Below are 23,474 nucleotides of genomic sequence, written 5' to 3'. Positions count from 1 at the left end.
TATTTTCGTGCTTATTGTTTACCGCTTTTTTCATTTAAGTCCCTCTTCATTTTTGACTGCTTAATTAATCCTTCAAGTTTCCAAAATCATCCCGAATCAGTCCCTGTCGTTATCTTGACGTTAAGATTAACGTTGACCCACATCATGTGTCTCTCACATGATCATTTCTTTGTGAAGGCAGTCGATTTCCCTTTTTCATTTTACTCCCCACCTCTACAACCCTTACTCCCCACCTTTACAACCCTAATTCGAAACCCACGGTGAACTGGAAGAAAATTTAGCAATTCCACATCATGTGCCTCTCACAAGAAGAATATATGTTTAAGTAGCAGTTTGCCAATTCGAGTGGTGATATATAACACACAATTTACTTCCAAAGCTTCCTCAAAGACATATTTTTGTCAGTCTCTTGCTTCATGACCTTGGCAACAGCCATTTCGAAGTCCTCTTGAGTTACATGGACCCTCCTCTCTCTCAAAGCAAACATCCTAGCTTCAGTGCAAACAGTCTGCAAAACAACACCATTACTTGCATAAGCGAGACGATATGTTGATGTTGCGACAATTAGGCAACATGATAGCAGTAAAAACCCAGAGCAGCTTTGAATTCTAATTTCAATTATGAGAAATTTACTGACATCCTTCGTATTTTGTTGCATCATTTCAAGTTCAAGGGTCCCCTTAATAGATCAGCATATGTCAAGAACTGTTGCTAAGCTATACCCGTGATTCTATGTTTTTAGATATGCAACAACTTGACAGGTACTCATCAAATACCTATCAATTTCAACACGGTTTCGCCTCGGCCAAAAGTAAATGATAGACCTACTCGCTTTATCCATCCCACACAAATTTAGTATAATTATTACGTGCTGAGAAACTTTATTCCCCAAAATGAATCGCATCCCAGGCTTCTCTTCAACGAAGAAATAATGCATATTGAACTAAATCTTAGACCAATCATTGCTATAAAGCATATAGGTAGATGACCTGATTGTTATTAGAGAAAATGACCATGGACAGGAACAGATGCATTGCCAATAAAAACATGCCTTTCATAATATTGTGGCTGTTAACTGAAGTTCACAAAAAGTCATGAAATACCTTAAGTTCTGCACCAGACGCACCATTCATTTTCTCAGCAATCTTCTTCAGATCGATCCCTCGTATCATATTCATTTTCCTCGAGTGTATCTTCAAAATGTCAAATCGAGACTGAAAAAGAAATTTCACGTTAGCCATGTGAAAATCAACTAAGTGTAGTGCGGTCACGAAGGGTGGGTTTAAATATCTTGGATAGAAATAGAAAAGAGAAAAGGAAGGGCAATAACTTGTGATTGATGTGATAATTAAATGAAGTTTAAAATGTAAAAGCAACGAAGATAGGGAATATAAGCAAAATATCTGAAGTAAAATCACTGGACTAAAGTAGAATGCCTCATCATTTATATTTGGTAAGTCAATCCCGCTATCAAATTCATCAAAGCTAAGAGTATAAGGGAATGCAAGCAAGAGAGAACACAAAAAAGAAAAAAGAATTATCAAGAACGATAACTGGTATGTATACCTCTGCATTGGGATTTGGGAACTCAATTTTCCTATCAATTCTTCCAGGACTAAGTAGAGCATGGTCCAGGATGTCAATTCTATTGGTAGCCATCAATACATGTATAGATATCATACATAAAACCACGATATTTTCACAGCAGAACCAAAAGAAAACAATAGCCAAGGTATAAAGTTGACAAGAACTTTAAGATACCTTAATCTTATTAGATGCTTCAAAGCCATCAAGTTGATTGAGAAGCTCCAGCATAGGCTGCTGAACTTCACTATCCCCATTGCCACTTCCAGATTCCATACGTGAAGACCCTGTGCTATCAATTTCGTCCATTAATAATTTAATTTATTAATTATATAAGATAAAATCAATGAAATTACATACATAGTTGGGAAAATACCCATTTTCGTATACATTGAGTTCCCAAATCCCAATGCAGAGGTATATATACCAGTTATCATTCTTGATAATCGACTGCGTTCACAAAGAAATGATCATGTGAGAGGCACATGATATGGGTCAACGTTAATCTTAACGTCAAGATAACGACAGGGACCGATTCGGGATGATTTTGGAAACTTGAAGGATTAATTAAGCAGTCAAAAATGAAAAGGGACTGAAATAGGAAAATCGGTAAACAATAAGGACGAAAATGAGTATTATCCCATCAGAACCAACTAAGAATTTCTTTAAATGGAAAGAGGCATGTTTGAGTGCATTCAAAGCAATGGATAAGGAAATCAAGATTCTTGACAGTTAGGACTGTTCTTGCAGTGGAACTACCGCTGTTGTTGTTGTCCAACAGGTATTGTAAACAAATATTATCTGAATGCGTAGGACAAATTAGAGGTATTTGATTAATGTTTGGAGGAATCACATGGTATTCCCTTTTTTTCCCATACAGGGTGAAGATATAATTATTGCGAATCTAGGCGATTCGAGGGCAGTTTTAGGAACAAAAACCGAGGAAGGGAATGCGACGATTCAGTTAACTACTGATTTCAAGCCAGGACTACCCTGTAAGGCCTTGCTTGGTTCGGTGGATAAAGTAGGTTTGGTTTTTTTTTTCCTAGCTAATTTGACGTTTGGTACGGTTGTAATTAAACCCATCTAATCTAGTGTCCAGTGGACTATCTTGTATTAGGCTGGTTAATTTAAACTCATCGCATGGCCCTGAATTATTAGTCCTTCTATCTATCCAACGTCTGTTTTCCTATTATACCCTTTTCTATCAAAAGAAGGCCCACAAAAGACTCTTCCTCCAACAAAACAAGAGCGTACGAAGGAAGAAAGGGGAGTGGCTTAGGTCTTCGCTGTCTTTGGCCAAATCTTCCTAAATCATGTAAACAGTGTTTAAATTCTTGGATATTTACTTGAATTTGCAGAAGCTTTTGTAAAAATGAATTTTGTAAAGTACATGCCCATTTCTTACTGCTATTTAATTGAATCTTTCGTTTCTGATATTTTTCCTGTGCCGAGCTTTTGTTTAGATGTCATCAATTTCATTTCATTTCAAGCGAACACGAACTCTGAGTAACCAACTGTCCATTTCTTACTTCAGACTCTGTGCTAGATGTGCTTCAAGAAATCAATTTTGAAATACTCATGGTTTGGTTAATAGTAATAATAAATATTGCGCTTACTCCGGACTTCAAATATGTACTCATTTTATAATGTGATGTGTTTTGTAATAAGCCCTTGAAAATTGAAAATCTGGTGTTCACCCTACTGTGTTTTTTGACAATGTATGAAATTGTATGGGGTAATTGTGAATGCATTTTTAAATACATGTTAAATTATATATTTTTTTTTTGAAGTATCTTCGATAGATGACCATTATGCGTAGACACATTCTACTTTTTGTGATTCTTCACCAAATCATGTGTCGATCCTTCTTGATTATGTTACTTTTGAGACGTCATCGATTGAAGTTACGTGCGAAACGACTTTACAAGACGCGTAGACCAACAACTAAGTGTAGTGCGGTCACGAAGGGTGGGTTTAAATATCTTGGATAGAAATAGAAAAGAGAAAAGGAGGGGCAATAAATTGTGATTGATGTGATAATTAAATGAAGTTTAAAATGTAAAAGCAACGAAGATAGGGAATATAAGCAAAATATCTGAATGTAAAATCACTGGACTAAAGTAGAATGCCTCATCATTTATATTTGGTAAGTCAATCCCGCTATCAAATTCATCAAAGCTAAGAGTATAAGGGAATACAAGCAAGAGAGAACACAAAAAAGAAAAAAGAATTATCAAGAACGATAACTGGTATGTATACCTCAGCATTGGGATTTGGGAACTCAATTTTCCTATCAATTCTTCCAGGACTAAGTAGAGCATGGTCCAGGATGTCAATTCTATTGGTAGCCATCAATACCTGTATAGATATCATACATAAAACCACGATATTTTCACAGCAGAACCAAAAGAAAACAATAGCCAAGGTATAAAGTTGACAAGAACTTTAAGATACCTTAATCTTATTAGATGCTTCAAAGCCATCAAGCTGATTGAGAAGCTCCAGCATAGGCTGCTGAACTTCACTATCCCCATTGCCACTTCCAGATTCCATACGTGAAGACCCTATGCTATCAATTTCGTCCATTAATAATTTAATTTATTAATTATATAAGATAAAATCAATGAAATTACATACATAGTTGGGAAAATACCCATTTTCGTATACATTGAGTTCCCAAATCCCAATGCAGAGGTATATATACCAGTTATCATTCTTGATAATCGACTGCCTTCACAAAGAAATGATCATGTGAGAGGCACATGATGTGGGTCAACGTTAATCTTAACGTCAAGATAACGACAGGGACCGATTCGGGATGATTTTGGAAACTTGAAGGATTAATTAAGCAGTCAAAAATGAAGAGGGACTGAAATAGGAAAATCGATAAACAATAAGGACGAAAATGAGTATTATCCCATCAGAACCAACTAAGAATTTCTTTAAATGGAAAGAGGCATGTTTGAGTGCATTCAAAGCAATGGATAAGGAAATCAAGATTCTTGACAGGTTTGGACTGTTCTTGCAGTGGAACTACCGCCGTTGTTGTTGTCCAACAGGTATTGTAAACAAATATTATCTGAATGCGTAGGACAAATTAGAGGTATTTGATTAATGTTTGGAGGAATCACATGGTATTCCCTTTTTTTCCCATACAGGGTGTAGATATAATTATTGCGAATCTAGGCGATTCGAGGGCAGTTTTAGGAACAAAAACCGAGGAAGGGAATGCGGCGATTCAGTTAACTACTGATTTCAAGCCAGGACTACCCTGTAAGATTCTTTTCCATGATAGAAATGATAAAATAAATAAATGAATATAAACCAAGAAACCCAATAAAAAGTAGGCTTTTTCCAATGTAGACTTTTTGGTTTCGATCCAGTAAACACCCTTGAATCGAACTAAAGATGTGTGCTAGACGGGTCTAACACAGAATTTCCCCGAAAACATCTACGCAACACGGTTCTGCTTGTGTATCAACGATGCTAATATTTACAAAAATAAAATTTTGTTTTCCAGCCGAAGCTGAGTGAATAAGGAAGTGCAATGGCAGAGTACTGGCCCTGAAAGAAGAACCGCATATTCAGAGAGTATGGCTTCCTCATGATGACTCTCCAGGCCGTGCCATGTCGCGAGCTTTTGGAGACTTTGTGCTCAAGTACCATGGCATAATTGCAATCCCTGATATCTCTTATAACGGTTTATCTCCAAATGATCAGTTTTTTGTTCTGGCCAGTGATGGGGTAAAAACAAAAAACCCACCCAAATACAAATCGAATTTCTGCATTAAAAATGTATCAAAAAGTTGCTGGTTCTTACTTTCTACCACATATCATATAGAACCTTATGTATAAGTTATCACGGTCACGATGATATAAATCGAAATATAATTGAACTGATTTACCAAATTTGTGAATTTTTTTTCAGGTGTGGGACGTATTAAGTAATGACGATATTATTGCAATAGTTTCTGCTGCACATAGCGAAGAGGTAGCAGCAAAGTCAGTGGTGGATGCAACAATTGCTACATGGAAACGTTGGTTTCCGAACTCAAAGAGAGATGACTGCACTGTCATTTGCTTCTTCTTGTATAAGATGAATGCAAGATAAAATTTGAGAGAGTTCATATTCTTGAGTATGCATAGTTTGTTCTCTAGTTCATTATCGTCCATTGGTCACTTGGGTGTGACAAAACTTGCTCGTTAGAACCTGAAACGTACTCTATTACAGTAAGATAGAGTTGGAAGTGAATATTGGTCGTTGCTGGTGTTTGTAATGTTTCGATGCAACAAGACGAATAAAGCATCTTTGTTTTTGAAAGATGAAAAACGATTATATATTACATAATAGTTTATTGGCGTCTATTTTAGGATCATGTACACATGTATAAAGTAGAATTTTTTTTAAAACAAAAGAAAGTGTAACGAGAATCATCATAGTATAACCCCAAAAAATAGTATAACCCCAAAAAATTGAAATACATGAAGAAACAAGCATTAAGCCAGCCTTCATGTTTCTAATCATTCCTCCATCCAAGAGGCACGAAAAGGAAAATAATCAACACTAATAGACCTAGTTCCCAAAAAAGGTGTAGAAAGAGGATTTGGATGAAGTTCAGGGACTTTCAAATTAAAATGGTTCGATCACAAGTTCTATCCGTCTTTGGGATCCTCTCCTTCAAGAAGATCATCGTATGTAACTGGCCTTCGTATTTGATTATGAACAGACGTACGTTTCTCTTCGGTAGAGGACTGTTCAAGCTGGTTCTGATCATGTGACAAAAGCTCCAGACCATTCGATATCTTGGGTTTAATCTGGTTAACTGTATTGAGAGCCCTTCTTTCAGAAGAAGATTCTGATTGTTGTGCATGTGCTTGCTTATTTTGATGATGCTGCTTGAATTGCTTCTGCAACAAGTATCAAACCAAATTGTTACTAACTCGATTACAGTCTATGTGATGCATGTATTGGTTGCAGATATACGAGGGAAAACAAACAGATAAATCATGATTAGAATGTAATAAAATACAAATATTGTCAATGGCCAACCGGTAGGAATAGTGATGAAGAAATTGGTTTTAAGCAAGAAATTTAGTACTTGAATCACATAAGTGAGTGCATATGTAAAAGGTAAAATAAATAAATAGAATACTAGTGTAGAAAGTGCACCTCAAATTTTTTCCCCTTTCTCATGATCTCTTTGTAAGCATTTGGTCACAAGCTTTGATGATAGTCCACAATATGCCACCACCATTACGAAATGGCCACCATCAGCAGTCTTCTGACCTCCACAGGCCTGAATGGCATCAACCTGCACGTTCATGTTCAATGTAACATTTTTTTTTGAGTGATGCGTGAGAAATTAAAAAAAAAAGTCAGAGAAGAGGAAACTAATAATAATCCTATCAATATGGAGAACTAAGATCTTGAAAAGACCGAAAGGTCAATAGTGATGTTCAGCCATTCACAGGTTATAAGTTCAAAAATATCAACCTTCATTAAAAAATTTATGAGTGGTTCATCAAGAAGCTATCTCAATTCTCAGATGAAAGTTTCAGGATAGCGATAGCAAGAAAATCTTCAGCCAAAAGAATCTGCGATGGAGGGAAAACAATACTGAGAATCAGAACTAAGGAGGGGGAAGGAAGTAGACTATATCCCTAAAAGTTGTAGAAAACTATGGTTAACAAATATCTCACCAATCACAATACCAAGGGTCAATTCCAGGTTTTACCAAAACAGTACAGTACTAATGACAGATTCTAATACTTTTCATTAGTTAGCAGTACGAGATAAGTCGGAAAGGGTTCAAAGGTGAGAGCAGCGTGGTTAATCTATGATAATGATGTCATAAAACCTAAAGCACGCTACCCCACCAAGTAAACACATATCAAAGCTCATCCAAATAGGGATAAGTTCTAAGATTAACGTGCATCATTTTGTCACCAAAACAAGTTTTGGAACCATGTAAAAAAAACGCATTGCATTGTAATGAGAAAGCCAAATGTCGGCTAAGTCAGTTTTTTTATAAAACGCACTTCATCCCATTTTTGGATTGTAAATCTTGCATCGCACTGCAGTGTAAGTACAATAACTCCCTCAAGTAACTTAACCAATTAAGAGATCATAAACATGCAAATCATTCAAGCAAAATTCTCTAACTACAGCACCGTTCAAACCGTCAAAGTCAAGTTTAGTACAATTTGTAAATTTAAAATGAAGATCATCAGCAATAGGTGGCCAGAGATGAAGTGGTACAACAGAACAACACAACAAAGTCTTACCTCTTTGACGAGATCACTCAAAGCAGAGACGTCAATACAACCAACAGCAGTACACATAAGATAAGATTTCCTCTCTCTCAAACGCTTACACACATTTAAAACAAACCTACAAATATTTATACAAAGGAAATAGTCACCAAAAAAATGAAAATAATCGTAAAAACAGGGAAATGTTGAATTTGAAGCTAGCAAAGTTAGAAAACACTGCATCAGAAAATATGAATCCTTGTCAATAGGCGGACTATATAGTACATGTCAAGAATATAAAGAAGCAGGTTGCGTCTGTGATGGTGTTCGTTTATCTACACAAAAAGGTACAGAATTCTATTTTCCTCTCTATAAGTGATATAGCAACTTCTAAGGCCACCACGACATACAAAAATAGTGTAACATAAGGCTATGGATGACAATAGATAACCAAAAAATACGACGACGAAATAATGCTAAAGGGATACTATAAAATGAACAAAATCTTGCTTCAAAATGTTTCAAACCTGTTGATATCAGTAACATTTGGACCAATCGATTTCTGTATTTTGCTTGTTTTTATTTTTCTTCTTCTTACGTCTTAAATTCCTCTTGTTGGAAACCTGATTAACTCCAACATTACAGCTTACTCCTGATTCATCCTTTAAAATAGGTTCAAGTAACTCACCCTCTTCAACATCTTGCATCTCAACATCTTGGCCATAATGTTTTGTACTTTGATTTAAATGATGTGAGGCCATTTTCTTTAGAAAGATAAGACATAAGACTATAACTATCATGTTTTGAATTTTGTTCAAATCATTATGGAAAATAAGTCAATAGTGCCCCAAAGTGTGTCGTGTGTATCGTCGTTCTTGCACTGACACATGTTGGGAGATGGAGCATAACATTTTTCTCAAATATCCAAATGAGATGAGGCCAATTGGAGATGAAAGCCAAGACATAGGACTACAACTTTCATGTTTACCAATTTTTCTAATTATGAAGGGAAGAGGCGTTTCGAAAGCAATCTTTGGAGAAGTTGTGCACAGAGCGCGCGCCGGGACAGAAGGTGCCGTGCTAGGGCGGTAATGTTTGACCGCCCCAGCGCGCCTGGGTCTGTATTTTTGGGTTTTGGACAGTAAGTTCTGCGGTAGGGCGGTAAACTCGACCGCCCTAGCGCCCTGTACAGTGGAAAATCGTGTTTTGGGTGATTTAAGGCATAAAATCGAATGAGACTCTCATTTTCCTCATTTCCCTTATCTTCTTTTCTCTTCTCACGGTTTGGAAGCTAGGGTTCCTCATTTCTCCTTCAATCTAATTTCTTCCAAGACATTAATCTTTTATTGAAGCCTTAATCTTTGCTTGGAGATTAGAAGTTCTTCTCCACAAGAATCTAGGATCAAGGTAAGAAAGCTTATTTTCTTTGGGTTAGTGATTGAAGGAAAGATAAGGTTGTTTGGTTTGAATGTTGAGGTAAGGTTGTCAATATAATGATTGATGATATTATTATTATCATTGTGTTGTAGGAATCCCTCAAGAGCTAAGCAACTACTTGTATATTGGGTTGTAAGTAAACTTTTTCTTTGAATGCATCTCATTAGCTATGTATATGATAAATGAAGTTTCTATTGATTTTAACTCCTTTAAATCATTGATTATATATATTATATGTAATGATATATTGAAAAGAAATGAAATTGTTGACAAGAGCAAAGTAAAGGAGCTAATTCTTTTGCACGCACACCACGTGTTTGATAAAATGTTTCAATGAATGTTTTTATGACTTGATGGTTATATGGTATTGTTGTGTTACCTATGGTAATTTTGAACCCACTTGACCGAAGTTGATCAACATAATGACATGTATTGTGACTGATTTCGACTGAGACGTACATGTGTATCATTGACTGATGACCTATCAATGCCATACGAATGAAAAGAAATGAATTGTTCTATAGATGTCATCTTATAATTGTTATATACGCATTTTATTGACTGATGGCATATTACGGTTAAGAAATGGTATGGATTCCTACTTTACACTATAGTATATGTACTTGTTATTTAAAGGTCTACTTGCTGAGTTTTTATAACTCATTTCAGTTATGTTCATGAGATGCAGATGCAGGTAACCGAGATTGATACGGCGGGGTGTCGAGACGGAAGAAAGAAATGTGCCAAGCTTGGAGGAAGGATGAAATGATTATTTTGTCTATGGATGGTTAAGAATTTATTTTGTTTTGAAATGGTTGAAGTGGTGAATATCTTTTGTTGTAAAACATTTGATATTTTGGGAATTTAAACTTGACTAAATTATTTTGGTAATCAAATGCAATACTTTTGATTTTGTATATCTTTATGTATTAGTTGTGGGAATTTTTATGATGTATTGATTTTATTGCTTGAGACATGTGGTGAGTTCCTTTTTACGGGGAAACTCTGTCAATTTTTTTTAAAGTACATACTTTCCTCCAAGTCTATTTTTTTTAAAGCTTCCGCATTATAGAGTTTATTATTTTAAAACGTCAGGGTGTTACATTTAGTGATATCAAAGCAGACGTTTTTCGGACCAATGTTTGGCACGTGACTCCTTCTGTTTACGATACTTCGGTATGTATATTTCTGCATCTCATTGATGTACTGATATGATGATAAGTATCTTTAATAGTATGTAGATGATTTAAAATGATTTTAAACTGAGATGCAATATAGGAGATGTCACCTAAGAGGAAAGATGTAGAGGGAGAAGATAGTTTCTCATCACGAGTTGTTGATGAGTTTAGCAAGTTGCTCAAGGAGCAAGCCAACTTTCATGGACATCAAATCCAACAGTTATTGAGATTGTAGGACCCAGTACAAGGGAGAGGTAGAGGTCTTGTGAGACAGGAGCCCAGTTCAGAGGGAGCGTATGACAGATTTAAAAGAATGAATCCACCTGAGTTCGTGGGAAGTGCGGACCCTCTTATAGCTATGGAATGGGTTAAAGTTATTGAAGCAATCTTTGACTACATGCACTTTGAGGATAATGATCGAGTTACACTACAAGAAAAAAGGCGAAAGACAATGGTTTTTAACCGTTGTCGTAGGTCAAAAAAACTGTTGTTAAAGCCACTGTTGTTAAATGGTGCGTTCAAAGACAACGGATTTTCACCGTTGTCGTAGACATCAAAGACGACGGTGAAAAACTGTTGTCGTAGGTCTTGTAAAACCGTTGTTAAAGGCACTGTGGCTAAAAGGGTGCGCTCAAAGACAACGGTGAAAAACCGTTGTCGTAGCATTGAAAAATCGTTGCAAAACAAGAATTTTACGACGGTTTTTCTAAACAATTCCGTCGCTCATAGCAACGGTTCTAATTGTCTGTCGCTCATTAGCGACGGTTTAACTATGATATCCGTCGCTAATGTTTTTTGTAAAATAAAAAAAAATTTATGGTTATAATTTGATAAACCTAACAAAATAAACTAACAATCTTACTAAATTAATATATTTATAATCTTTAATTTAAAATTTAAGTTTAAGGAAAATCGTAAAAAAAAAATTTGAGAAGGGAAACTATTTATACACTTGTGCGACGGTATCTGACCAAACCGTCGCTAGTAGCGACGGTTTGTGCTTCAACCGCCGCTAAAATCGGAGACGGTGTGCTAAAAACCGTCTCTAAATTTAGCGACGAATAGACGGGATTTGTCGCTAAAGTTAGCGACGGAGTTTTTTAACCGTCGCTAATTTTAAATTTAACGACGGTATTTTTTAAAACCGTCGCTAAATATTAACCGATTTTTAAAAAAATTAGAAACTACAACAACGTTTTTTCAAAAACTGTTGTCTTTAACCAAATAAAACACTAAGAAATGACAACGTTTTAAAAAACCGTTGTCATAGTTAAAAAATCATCCTTAAAAACCGTTGTTGTAGTCTAAAAAAAAAACCGCTCATAGACAACGGTTGTTAAAACCATTGTTGTAGCCCAAAAAAAGCTCTTAGACAACAGTTTTTAAAAACTGTTGTTGTAACAAAAAAAAAAAAACACTCATAGACAACGGTTTTAACACATCAAAGACAACGGTTTTTAAAAACCGTTGTCGTAGACACATAAATTAAAAACCGTTGTCTATAAGCGGGGTTTTTTAGACTACGACAACGGTTTTTGTTAAAACCGTTGTTAAAAAAAAAAGACAACGGTTTCTTCTGACCAAGACTGCACGCATTTGGTGGGAGGCCACGAAGGTAACTGTCAACGTTCAAACTCTCCAATGGAATGAGTTCAAGGAGCTATTTTATGACAAATATTTCTCCACGAATGTCAAGACACAGAAAGTGAAGGAGTTCTTGGAACTAAAACAAGGCAACTTGAATGTGAATGATTATATATTGAAGTTCGAAGAAGGATGTTTGTTCGTTCATTTTATTGCTTCGAATGACAAAGATCGAGGGGAACACTTCATGAGAGGCTTGAGAGCTGAGATCAGGAGGGATGTCAGAATGTCTAAGGTCACAACGTACAAAGAGATCGTGGAGAAAGCCCTTATGGCGGAACAGGACGAGAAAGAGATTGAGAAGGAAAGGCAATTTATGAAACTAGATCTATTTTTTCAAGACACTTGGCACAACAACCTCTATCAATCTCGCATTGCATTCATAATTTATTACTGAATTGTTTTATGGATTGAGCTTTCACCAAATTAAGAACAATTTTGATGCAATCAAAAAGTTCGGACAAATTAAAATACCTTGTTCCGATGATCACAACTCAATTTCTTCAATAAGTCAAATCAAACCGCTCCAAAAATATTGTGTTTATTGTTTTTTATTTATTTTTTATGATGTGGAAACCCGCAGCTACTATCATTCGGTGTGTATTTGGTAAACTCCTCAACTAATGCAATAACATTATTTGTGTGACAAGTTCGTCCGATAAGATGTTGGTAGAAATAATCGAACTCCTGATAATGAAATCAAACATTCACTTGTGATTTGATCCGGGTAAATCGGGTGAGCAAAAGTCGGGGTGATCCACCGGATGATGATATAAGATTTAAGGAAAATAAGTAAGGAAAGGATATATCTTGTGAGAAAAATATATATCTGTAACTTTGGGCTTCTTCCATGACCTACAAACAATGAAATGAACTCGTGAATGGGCGCCGAAAGAGTGTCTGGCGTATCCACTCTGATGTTAAGTCAGCAGGTGAAGACGAAAGATGAAATGGTTTGTATATGTGTGAATATACGTGAGTGCTTAAGTATTCAGAATTCCAGAATCTGTAAATGAGAAGTGTACATGTTATTTATTGGAGGATATCTCATCATTACCTTGTTTTTAGTGCCTGTCTACTAAGTATCGTAGAGCGGCTACCCATACCCTGCTTCTGATGACTTCTCTAACACGCCAAACCCATGTTGTTCTGACAGATAAGATAGCTCATACCGATATACTCGAGCGTGCTGCGCTTCTCGATGCAGCCCGGGTAGATAGTTCTCGGGAACTTATATGCAAGCCCGGGCTCTTGATTGCCCGGGTAGAAAATATCTCGGGTGATCCCATGCTCAGCTGATGAAGAAAGTGAGCTGCATATTTGATTCTGTTTTGGGCTATCCATTTAGTTTTCCGGGTCATCCATGACCCGGGATCCTATGGGGGTATCACCATCCATCCCTCAAATATAGGGATGACAATTTCCTCCGAACCCGTGGAGGATCCGATACCCGACCCGAATAGAAGAGGTTATGGAGGGATTTTTAGACCCGATTAAATAATTGGGTAATCGAGTATGGGGATTTTCGGGTTCGGGTATGGAGGCGGGTTTGATATAATCCAACCCACACCCGACCCGAATACCCGTTTAAATTAATATTTATAAATATATATATGTATATATATAGTAATTATATTTATTTATATTAAAGATTCATCTTCTCAAATCCAAGTAAATCGGTATTTTTTCTTTTCTCTTCACTTTCACTTTTACGTTTCAAGGTTTTTACCGCTCTTTTATTTTTCATTCAATTTCTCATCTTCTCCACTTGTAAGTTTATTCCATGTTTGACTTCAGAAATTGAAAAATACTTTATTTCTTGATTATGATTCATTGTATTCCTTTTTTGTTTGCATATTTTTCAATTCATTTTAGGGTTTTTTTAACCAATTAATTTTGGGAGTTTGGAATGTACGTGACTTTGTTTTTTTATTGGTTTTGTTTTTGGTTTTTTTTTTTTAACTTAGGCTATTTTTCTCAAGATTTTCTCGTTAAAGTTAGATATGATTGAGAGATGGAAATCCAACAATCCATAAAAAGTTACAGTAGATTGACTAAGTTTATTGACTAATTTGCTTTGATTGAGGGGTTTACTAATCCTTGCTGCAACATAATTGTGGATAATTTATGTTGGAATTTTTCAATAATCAATTTAATCGTATTTGGTATTTTTCCATGAATTTTTTTATGCATTACAAGCCTTGATTCATTTGGTGGATTATTAATTGTAGCTATTTTCATTATGTCTCTTTTTTGTCCTTTTGATTTACTTGTCTTGTGTTTGGATGAAAAGAAGGTGAATCTAAATTTTCAACAAGTGACAGAGGAGTGTATCCTCAAGTTATTTGTCATTATTTACTTTTTTTATGATGTTTACTTTTGACTTCTTGATCATAGTAAAAAATTGCGTCCAAATATGAGAAAGGGCTAAGATTTTTCTAATATTTATTCTCATTCTTCTTAAGTTTGAACTAAAAAGACATTGTTATTTTCTCTATTTTATTTTATTTTGTCTTTTTTTAACATACATATATTAAATAGACTCAACAGATCATATAACAGAAAATGAAGTACCACTATCTGAAATAAATCACGAGGTTCCACATGTTCCACAAAATACAGCATTTGTTGATGGTGCCTCTCCTATTGTAACAAGAAAGAGAAAGTTTACTTCTGATGTGTGGAATCATTTTGAAAGGAAGAAAATTAATGGAATGGATAAGGCAATTTGCAACTACTGAAAAAAATATTTTTCTGGTCAAAGAAAACATGGGACAACACATTTACCTGAACATTTCAAAGTTTGTCCATGAAGAACTGTTAGTGATATAAGGCAGAAACTGCTAATTAAAGAGCAAAAAAATGGGGATTTTGCTATTAAAGGCTTTCAATTTCATCAAGAAACATCAAGGTCAATTCTTGATGAAATGATAATTTTACATGAGTATCCATTGACAATAGTGGAGCATCATGGATTTCATAAACTTTTAGCAAGTCTTCAGCATTTGTTCAAGGTTCCAAGTCGCAATACCATCAAGAGTGATATACTGAAAATGTATGACTATGTAAAGACAAAAGTATTGAGTTTATTGGAATCTAATAAAGGCATAATTGCTTTAACCACCAACATGTGGACTGCATCTAATCAGAGGAAAGGATTTTTGGCTTTGACTGCCCATTTCATAGATGATAATTGGACTTTGCAAGGTCTTATTTTGAGGTATATATTTTATTTGTCACTCAAATATGTAATATTTTTCACACTTTTTATGATTTCAGTTAAATAGATACTTACATATATACATTATTTTAATTGAATTATGTAGGTTTGCTTATGTTCGTTCTCCACATACCTCAGAAGTCCTTGCTAATGTGATAGTTAAGTCTATGATGGATTGGAATATTGATAGGAAAATATCGACCATTACTGTTGATAATTGTTCCACTAATGATTCTCTTATGAACTATGTGATGCATAAGCTTGATCATTCTACACTTATGCTGCAAGGGTCTTTACTTCATATGCGTTGTGCTGCTCATATTTTGAATTTAGTTGTCCAAGATGGTTTGGATATCATTGCACCTAGTGTTGAGAAAATTCGTGAAAGTGTCACATATTGGAGAGCATCTCCTAAAAGAGACCAAAAGTTTGATGATGTGGCACGGATTGTAGTACGCAATATAAATGCTAAAAAATTGGTGTTGGATTGTAAAACCCGTTGGAACTCAACATATGTGATGCTCATGATTGCTATATCTTTTAAAGATGTGTTTGCTCGTCTGAGATTTCGTGATCCATCATATAAATGTTTCCCAATAGATGATGAGTGGTTGTTAGCAGAAGAGGTTTCTAAAATGTTGCAAGTGTTTTATTCTGTGACTGAATTATTTTCTGGAAGAAAATATCCCACAACTAATATCTTTTTTTCCAAGGTTTGTGAAATTAAAGCTTCATTGCTCAAGTGGACCACATCTCCTAACAAGGTAATTTCTTCTATGACTGAAAGGATGCTTTCCAAATTTGAGAATTATTGGTGTGATATTCATGGAGTTATGGGAATAGCTACTATTTTAGATCCAAGATATAAGACAAAGTTGGTTGAGTATTGTTTCAAAAGAACACATGGAGAGATTGGTTTTAAAGAACCTGTTAGAAAGATTAAAAAGATGTGTTATGATTTGCTTGACGATTATACAAATAATAATGGTTATGGCAGTGTTGAACAAAGATCAACAGAGACTAGATTGAATACAAGTACTGATGATTTTTTGGATAGTTTCGATAAAGAAGTAGCACTTGAGTGTGATGTTTAAACTGATATGAAGACTGAGCTAGATCATTATTTGGAAGACAAAGTGTTGCCTAGAAATGTTGATTTTGACATATTGGAGTGGTGGAAGACCAATGGAATCAAATATCCCATTTGATGAGGATGGCACGAGATCTGCTTGCCATTCCAATATCAACGGTGGCTTCAGATTCAGAATCAACATTTAGTACTGGTGGCAGATTGGTGAGTTCCCATAAAAGCAGGCTTCATCTAAAAACCACAGAAGCGTTGATGTGCACTCAAAGTTGGTTAGTGAATGAGAAACAATGTAATATAAATTGCATTTTAGTTTTTATTTTTTTTGAACAAAATATTATTAATTTATAATATACAGTAATGATTTTTTTCTTTGAATTTTGTAGCTACAAGTTCACAAGAAACGGAAGCATATTACTCTTCAGTTGAATATGATGAGGACACTATTGATGTTGATGTTGTAAGTTTTTAATACAATTTAATTTTGTTAAATTTGACATTGAAATAAACTGTTGGGTCAATTATTTATATTGTTCTTCATCATTTTGCCGGACACTACAATGTCAAGTGATGAAGACATGTACGATTAGTTCTAAGATAAACCGATCTAGTTTGATTTTGGGTTGATAATGTTTACATATGATTAAACTAGGGGTAGCCCATAGATGATTAATCAATTGAATTATGAATTTTGGATATGATGTAAATTCTATTATATTTTTGTTGAATTGCGTACTTTTGTTCAACTAATATAAATTATTTTTAATATTTTGTTATTTTTTCTATAAAGTTTATTTTGCAAATTTTTATCACTAATAATTTTTCTTATTGTTCATTTAAATAATTTTTTAAATATTCATAACTTCATTGAAACAATTTAAATTTGAAAAAATTCAATTGCATATGATAATAGGGTATTTGGGTAGGGTATGGGTATCCGATAAACCGATGAGTATGGGGATGAAGATGAAATTCAATACCCGATGGGTATGGAGATGGGTATGGGGATGAATTTAATAAATGGGTATGGGGATGGATGTATGAAATCCGACCCATACCCTACCAATTGCCATCCCTACTCAAATAGTCTGGTTAGAGTCTTACTCGCTGTCCCGATCAGTCACGCCTGGGCTTCCACAGAAAGATTATTCATTCCAGATTATAAAGGCATCGGGGGCTTTAAATATCCCAGAGATGGGATGAGATATCGGGAGCTTCAGTATCCCGGGTTGTAGATAAGATGTCAGGGCCTCATGTCTCCCAGACTTCAAATAAGATGTCGGGGCCTCATGCCTCCCGGATTCCAAATATTTTTCGTTTAGCATTCTTGGGAAATCATGATGATGTCATGATGACGCATGCCCTAGAATTCTATCCATCCAAATCACTTCATATTCCGAGGTAATAATGAGCCTGACACCTCGATATCCATGCACGTCCTTTCATATACCCGCACAATTTCCAACGTTCCTCCTAGCCGTCCGATTCAACTTTAGATCAATGGTTAAGATCATTTCACTCCATTTATATATAACAACACACCCCCCTTCATTTGTCACTTTCTGATTTTTGAAATTCTCTTAAGAACTCTTCGACGCACGGCGCTATCTCTATTCAAGAGAACTTCCGTCCACAACAACTTCTCCGTTCGATCAACCACCAATTTCTTTGTAAGTTTTCTTTCCTATTTCATTCCCAATATGTCAAATTCCACCTCTTCCACTTCTGGAGCGAATGCGCGAGGCTCGCCTAGTGATGAGTCCACCGCGATGCGCTCCGACTCAACCCATTATCCTCATGCGCAATGTTTTGTTATCCATTCTTCTAAAAAAACCCAAAGCTAAACAAATCAAACCCTCGTCTTCAGGTCCTTCCCGAACTCTAAAAAAGATCAAGGGTAAGGGCAAAGCCCGAGATTCTTCCCTCCCTCAATCAGAGAAACTCAAGTTGTGCAATCCCGAATCAACATTAATTTATACATTTCTCTTCTCGTTCTGGCGAAGTCGAAGTCTCAAATTCAGCTTTGTCCATATTCAATCTGGTAATGATAATATCGAATATACTGTGTCAATGTACAACTCAATTCAAGACATGTTCTGATCAATACTCAAATCTAGACATAATCTGATCAATGTCAACTATATAACGATACAATCTCAATCAATAGCAAATCTGATTAATATCAATCTATTGATGTTTCGACGGCATAACAATACAATCTCAATAACCCCGTCAATCTCAACATTACAGATATAATAACACGCTCTTAATCAATATCAGTACAACCCATAATCTCAACAATAACAGATCATAATCTCAAATCTGTACAATCTCGATCATATCAGTTCTTCATACGGCATCTGTTCTTCGATCCGGTTTCGATTATACGATGTCTACTATGTCAAGAACAACATATATCAATCATATCCGATTCTGGAATAATCATAATTTCAAATCATATCAAACGTAACAAAACTTACGTCCAGTTAAAGCTCTTGTCAATAGAAACACAGTGTTGTACTCGGATTCAAAATCGAACGGGCGGATTTCTCAAAATCACAATTTTTGTATCACGAACTGAAATCTTTCCTCGGTTTCTTCTTTTCTCCCCTTCGTTGCTGTCTGAAGAATAAGCTTCCAACATATATATATATTGCATGCGAAATTTAGGTGGCTTATCTCTTGTGCTAACACGTCTCGCGCATATGCGCGACCTAAACCGACGCATATGCGCGAGACCTACTGGTCTCCGCGATAAGCTTCTCGGCAGCTCGCGCATATGCGCGCACCACTTCCGCGCATATGCGCGAGGTTCTCTGGACATGGCATTTAGCTTCTACACAGCCCGCGCATATGCGCGCACACTTCTCGCGCATATGCGCGAGGTCTTCTGCCACTGTCGCGCATATGCGAGGCTCCTTGTCGCGCATATGCGCGAGGTGTTCTATCCTCGCACATATTTTATGTTTTCTTCCGTCTTTCCCAGTCTGACCCGTTCCGTCTATAATCACATCAGTTTATCCACAAATCATTTCAGATTATTATAATCAAATTCTTGGGCCTTACATTTCTCCCCCCCTAAGATCTGATTTCGTTCCCGAAATCACAGGCAATCTAATTAGATATCAAATTAAATATCCACCAGATACAATAAGAAATGGAGAACATAAGCGAAATAAGAATACTCACATCAAGTAAAACAATTCTGGGAATCTCTGTCTCATATCTGATTCAGTTTCCCCTGTAGCTTCTTCAGTGCCATGACGACTTCACTGAACTTTCACAACCGGAATAGTCTTCGTTCTAAGTTGTTTTTCTTTACGATCGAGAATCTGAATCGGTTTCTCGAAGTAACTCATTGCCTCGTCCAGTTCTGCCTTGTCTGGGTGAATAATATGTGAAGCATCAGACAGATATCTCCTCAATAAAAATACATAAAGTCAGGTATCTCCGATAAAGAAAGCGGTAATACGAGTCGATAGATACGATCTCCTATCTTCTCGAGAATCTTATACGACCCATTATAATGTGGAGACAACTTCCCTTTCCTGTCAAATCTGATAACTTATCTGAAAGGTGAAATCTTCAAGAATATTCAGTCTCCTACCTCAAATACTAACGGTCTATGTCAAACCTTGGCATATTTGGCCTGTCTATCTTGAGCTGCCTTCATTTTCTTCTGAATCAGCTTCTCTTTTTCTGTCATATCTCTGATCATATCAGGTCCAATCTCAGGAACCTCAGAGATTTCGTCCCAATAAATAGGGGATCTATACTCCTTACCGTACAACGCTTCAAACGGTGTCATCTCCATACTCGTTTGATAGCTGTGGGTGTACGAAAACTCACAAAATGGCAATAAATCCTGCCAACTAGTGCTAAAATCAAGCACTACAACTCTAAGCATATCTTCCAAGATCCGGATAATCCACTCTGACTGTCCGTCAGTCGGTGGATGATATGCAGTATTCAAAAATTATTTCGTACCTAGAGCCTACTACAACTTTGTCAAAAGTGCGAAGTAACCGAAAATCACGGTCTGCAACTATCCACTTTGGTACTCTATGCAGTCTGACCACCTCTTGGACACAGATCTCTGCCATTGGATCATATCTGCACGTCATTTCGTACGAAATAACACATGCAAATTCGGTCAATCTGTCAATCACGACACAATTTGTGTCACAACCTCGGGAGGATTTCGGTAACTTCGTTACAAAATTCATGGAAATGTTATCCCATTTCCATTCAGAAATAGGCAAATTATGTAATAATCCTCCTAGTTTCTATCTTTCTGTATTTATCTGTTGGCGATACAACTTCTGCTATATCTGATCTCATCTGTTTCACCCAAAATCTGTCTTTTCAATCATCATGCATCTTTCTATCATCAGAATAAATGTTGAATCAATTATTGTGCACTTCTGACAATACCTGTCGTTTCAAACCCGAAACATCTAGCACAACAAATCGGTTATTCACATACAATACAGTATCACATACCTGATTTTCTGATCGATACTCTGCTCTAACTATCGAATCGAATTCTGTACATTCTGATCAACTTTCTGAACTAATTTAATTCTCAAAATCAGCTCTGGTTCGGATTGTACAATATAAATTCTCCACAGTCTACTATCTATTTCAAACACGGATTCAAAACAACAGCAATATTCAATGAGATTCGAAACATCATTCATCGATACTGATCTGCTAAACTCATAAAACTGTAATTTCTGACAATGCTACCGGTCTCAGCCAACTGATCATGACTTCAACTGTGCTAAGATCAACCGATATACTATCTTCGGATCTAACATGTTCCGAGTACAATCTGTCTCGGCCAAATTCAAATCTCAACAGTTTCTATATACAACATTTCAATTCTCAGAATATTCAATACAATTTTCAAATATTCGATCTGATCACTCATATGCTTCAAATATCTCAGGATGTCATAGATATATCTCGGGATATCATAGATGAAATAATCATAGATAAAACGAGCATAAAATCATCAGAATACTGTTGAACACAGGGTTCATCAACCCACAACATAACTGGGGCATCCCAAATAGAAACACTCAATCAGATGTAACTCTCGGCTAGAAATCTTCTAACTGGTCTTTCAAGTCTTTCAATTCAATCAGTGTCATTCTCTACAGAGTTCTAGAAATAAGAACAGTACCTGGCATTCATTCAATGCTGGAATCTATCTTTCTGACTGGAAGCAACTCTGAAATCCCATCTGAGAAAACATCAGCAAGTTCATATATCACTGGCAAATAAGCAAATGATAGGCTCGATTGCAGTATATCAACTGAATAGATAAGGAATCCCTCCGTTCCTTTCTGTAACAATCGAGTCCTCAACATCGTTCATATCCAATGAATTCTAAATCTAGAATCCTTACCGTAATTTCCGTTCATCAATCATATCTATCTGAATCTTTCAATCTTCTGGAAAAATCAACGATAACTTTGTACTTGGTCAACATATCAGTACCGATAAAAAAAATCGAAATCGGACAACCCAAGTACAATATAATCTAACTCAATCTCATATCTGTCATACTGTAGCATATAAGATTTAGCAGATGTCACTGAGACAAAACCTATCCCCAACAGAAAAGAGATCAATACTATAGCATATAATAATTCGATAACCAAAGCATATATCAATGCAATTCATTCAAAGATATTCGTATGGAATGCATTAGTATCTATCAATACATATGCAAAATAACCATACAGGAAACAATTATCTGTCACCATCTTCTCAGATGCGCTCTGGGCCTGTTCCTTGGTTAAGGCAACACTCTGGCCTACTGTCTAGGAGGTTGGCTACCTGTCTGGCTTTCCTCCTGGCCCTGGCTGTGATTGAGGAGTCGTCGGTGGTTGAAAGGAGTGAACAACCGGTGATTGTCTATCAGGCAGTGCCACTGATCCAGATGGTTCTGCTCCCTGAGATCTTCGGGAACCTCTCTGTGGACATACTCTAGCAAAATGTCCTGGCTGACGACAGACGTTGCAACTACCAAACACACCTCGGCATTGCTCTGTGGAATGTCTTCCTCCACAAGTGCTACAATATACTCCCGTATAACTCGGGCTAGAACTGCGAAATCTGTCTTAAGGGAGGCATTTTAACGAAAATTCCCAATTCAATTTCGCAGCAAGCGTGGTGATGAAGGAAAACTTCTTAACCCAAAAATGAAGGATTCTAGACGGTTTGGAGAAACAATGCTACAACTAAGAGCAGATAAAGAGCTCCAACCAGAAGATATAGAATGCCTTAAGATAACTCTATACAAGAATGAAGTAGAGTTTGAAACTAAGGTATCATTGGAAGATGTCAAGAAAAGGATCAAAGAGAATTATAATGAAGATCCCTTGGCATGGTGGGACAGAAATCAGCTCAAAGCTTGCCTTAAAATTAAGGCAAAGAGTATGAATTTGTCCGTTGTAAACCTATCCCAATGAACATAATTGATAAAAGGGATATGCAGATTATAATCAAGGAACATTTGGACATTGGTTTAATCAAATCAGGAATGTCACCATATAGCAGTCCAGGTTTTCTGGTAAGAAATCATGGTGAGATAAAATGAGAAAAACCCAGATTGATTATTAATCATCAAGAAATTAATAAGATACTGGAGTTTGATGGGTATTTTATACCTAGCAGAGAACATCTAATTAGTTGCATACGCAATGCCAAGATCTTCTCTAAATTCGATTGTAAGTCTGGGTTTTATCAGATTCAGATGTAGGAAGAAAGCCAGAAATTCACAGCTTTTTCCACACCCCAAGGACATTATATTTGGGAGGTATTACCAATGAGATTATCTAATTCACCTCAGATATTTCAAAGGAAAATGGATAATTTGTTTAAATATTATTTTAAATTTATGTTCGTTTATATTGACGATGTTCTGATTGCATCTAAAGATATTAATGAACATGTCAAACATTTAGAGATATAGCCTACCATAGGATTTAAACTTTATAAAAGATTTATTTAAAAGCTTACAGAGAAAGTGACACGCGAGTTTGCGATCACCATGGGT

General features: G+C 36.0%; 2 protein-coding genes and 1 pseudogene across 2 annotated transcripts; 1 reads left to right on the top strand and 2 right to left on the bottom strand.

The window, feature by feature from the left end:
* Positions 1-333: 333 nt before the first annotated feature.
* LOC142533909 (26S proteasome regulatory subunit 8 homolog B-like) lies at positions 334-1,666 on the bottom strand. The gene is made up of 3 exons (XM_075640844.1): positions 1,567-1,666; positions 1,104-1,214; positions 334-508 (listed from the first exon to the last, which is right to left on the bottom strand). The coding sequence occupies exons 1-3, from the start codon at positions 1,657-1,659 to the stop codon at positions 368-370; spliced, it is 345 nt and encodes a 114-aa protein (XP_075496959.1). The 5' UTR covers positions 1,660-1,666; the 3' UTR covers positions 334-367.
* A 771-nt stretch (positions 1,667-2,437) lies between these two features.
* LOC142532365 (putative protein phosphatase 2C 72) lies at positions 2,438-6,495 on the top strand (annotated as a pseudogene).
* On the bottom strand, positions 6,241-8,600 carry LOC142532364 (uncharacterized). The gene is made up of 4 exons (XM_075638680.1): positions 8,392-8,600; positions 7,873-7,978; positions 6,846-6,899; positions 6,241-6,495 (listed from the first exon to the last, which is right to left on the bottom strand). Exons 1-4 carry the CDS (start codon positions 8,598-8,600, stop codon positions 6,241-6,243), a joined length of 624 nt encoding a protein of 207 aa, XP_075494795.1.
* Positions 8,601-23,474: the final 14,874 nt, after the last annotated feature.

Source organism: Primulina tabacum, chromosome 18, assembly GCF_025594145.1.
Source record: "Primulina tabacum isolate GXHZ01 chromosome 18, ASM2559414v2, whole genome shotgun sequence".
NCBI lineage: Eukaryota > Viridiplantae > Streptophyta > Magnoliopsida > Lamiales > Gesneriaceae > Primulina > Primulina tabacum.
Note: the sequence above shows the minus strand (reverse complement) of the source record. Positions and strands in the feature narration are given on the sequence as shown.

Coding starts and splice junctions, on each gene's coding strand:
- LOC142533909 (XM_075640844.1), bottom strand. CDS start 1,659: ATGGCTACCAATAGAATTGACATCCTGGACCATGCTCTACTTAGTCCT. Junction 1,215..1,566: donor TCCCAAATCCCAATGCAGAG/GTATACATACCA, acceptor TTTCTTTTTCAG/TCTCGATTTGACATTTTGAA. Junction 509..1,103: donor CGTCTGGTGCAGAACTTAAG/GTATTTCATGAC, acceptor GTTGTTTTGCAG/ACTGTTTGCACTGAAGCTAG.
- LOC142532364 (XM_075638680.1), bottom strand. CDS start 8,600: ATGGCCTCACATCATTTAAATCAAAGTACAAAACATTATGGCCAAGAT. Junction 7,979..8,391: donor CAAAATACAGAAATCGATTG/GTCCAAATGTTA, acceptor AAATATTTGTAG/GTTTGTTTTAAATGTGTGTA. Junction 6,496..6,845: donor CTGCTGATGGTGGCCATTTC/GTAATGGTGGTG, acceptor TACTTGTTGCAG/AAGCAATTCAAGCAGCATCA.